The sequence below is a fragment of the Amphimedon queenslandica genome, unplaced genomic scaffold (genome assembly GCF_000090795.2).
Source record: "Amphimedon queenslandica unplaced genomic scaffold, v1.1 AMPQUscaffold_10940, whole genome shotgun sequence".
In the NCBI taxonomy this organism is placed as follows: domain Eukaryota; kingdom Metazoa; phylum Porifera; class Demospongiae; order Haplosclerida; family Niphatidae; genus Amphimedon; species Amphimedon queenslandica.
In genome coordinates, this window is record NW_003548813.1 from 6,091 (window position 1) to 7,980 (window position 1,890).

At 35.8% G+C, this 1,890-nt stretch overlaps 1 protein-coding gene across 1 annotated transcript; it reads right to left on the minus strand.

Annotated features, from left to right (window-relative positions):
- Positions 1 to 93: 93 nt before the first annotated feature.
- LOC109589748 (dipeptidyl peptidase 3-like) lies at positions 94 to 768 on the minus strand (the record flags this gene model as incomplete). The annotated part of the gene is made up of 3 exons (XM_020005774.1): positions 94 to 254; positions 295 to 580; positions 687 to 768. Coding segments are annotated over 3 exons (441 nt in total), but the record flags the coding sequence as incomplete, so codon positions are not given.
- Between the last annotated feature and the right edge of the window lie 1,122 nt (positions 769 to 1,890).

Here is a 1,890-nt window from a genome sequence, read left to right on the forward strand (position 1 = left end):
ACCAAACAGTGACTAAAAGTACACTTACTGCAGTGTACACAGTGTACAGTGTACACTGTGTAAAAAAAATTATTCAAAGATTCAATTATTCAGTAACAAACATTATTCTTACCCATAGCAACACACTAAACAGCTGGCTTCTTGTTACTCAATAACAAATAGTTTATTCATTCTTGTACATCTACATACATGTACCTTCATATTCTCCCCTTAATCCAAATGGATCACGATAACTCTCAATGAATCCAATATACCTAGTCACACCAAATCATCATCACATCATCATGTACTTACGTTTCAACAACTGGTCCTTTATCTTTAATCCAATAACGAGATCCATCTTCATGATCAGGTACTGACCCTCTACTAAAACTAGACACATATCTATCAATCATATCCTTCTGGTTCCTGTTAGCAACGTGATGAGCAGCTGCCTCCAGTTCATCAGTCATCCTCTTCATTAGTGTATCATAGTCTCCTCTTGATATCTTAATGGAGACACTAGAGCTGGTTCTAGGGGAAGGGAACTGATGGAGTCCAAGTAATGATGATACTTTATCATTTGGACTAGGAGGAGTATCTGAGAGAAAGAGGAGAAGAAAGGCAATGAGAAAGGAGTTAAGAAAAGGAAGAGAGAGAGAAATGAGAAATGAGGTGAGGGATGATCATGATATTGATACACTAACCATTAGTAAGAGATGATGCCAATCTTAATTCATAGGTCCCATCTTCATTCTTGAACAATCTTGTATTGTTTGGGCTCAAATCCTATTAATAATGATAATATAATTATGAGAATTACGATCTAAAGAAGCATTACTGAAAAATTACCAGACTTCATAGAGTACTACTAAACTTTACTATTAAAAACTAGACTTTACTAGCTTACACTTTACAGAAAGTGCATTAATTTCCTTAATCATGCATTGCAGGATGCATAAAATAAATCTGTATAATTACACAACCGAGTTGCAATCAATTATGGTATTTATGTACGTGTATATGCACTATAGCTTCCCAAACTTTTGTCCAAGTACATGTACTGTATTTCCTCAAATAAAAGCCAGGGTGTTTATTTCTTATGATGGCATTTGAACCTCAAAAAATAAATAAAATAAAAATTGAGCCAACAGCATGATTCAAACCAGGGACCTCATGCAAATGATTACAGGATGCTTAAGGAAGTATCTATAAGGCATCTATGTGATTTCAAAGCTAGAATTAAGTATTTATACTTCCATTTTATTGCTACTCTGGCGTTTATTGTGCCAGGCTTTTATTTGAGGATATACAGTATATTTTATAGTATTGTCTTGCACTACAAGATGTCTTGTATAGGAATGTGGTTGTGATTTATCATAACCAAAAGGTATACCTTACACATGTGTATATACACACAATACATAGGCAATGAAAATGAATGGAGTAACTGGAAGTATAAATACTACCATTACATTACATACTGTATGTCAGTGACACCAGAACCTGGATATCCACATAGTTTCTTTTAAATGACCAGTGAATGGCTTCAAAAATGCACACAATGCCCAGTGAATGGCTTGAGAACTTAGAGAAGCCAAGTCAAGTTATGCATAAGACTAGTGAATGGCTAAAGAGAAGCCAATCAGGTTATGCACAAGACTATAGACCCCCTAGGTGCTAAGACTATTTTGTATGAATTATTCACGGTAGCCACCCACAATTAAAATTATTGACGGCAAGAAGCTCTCGACATCAAAGGCAGATCAAAGCCCAAGGTGCCTAAGGTGATATGATGTCATCAATGACCACGCCCCCTAACAGGAAGCAATGGCCACCAGCTAGCAACTTTAGCAAGCTCTAACTTTTCCAAATCAAGTGCAATGCAAGAATGCAATTAGGAATAGTCTA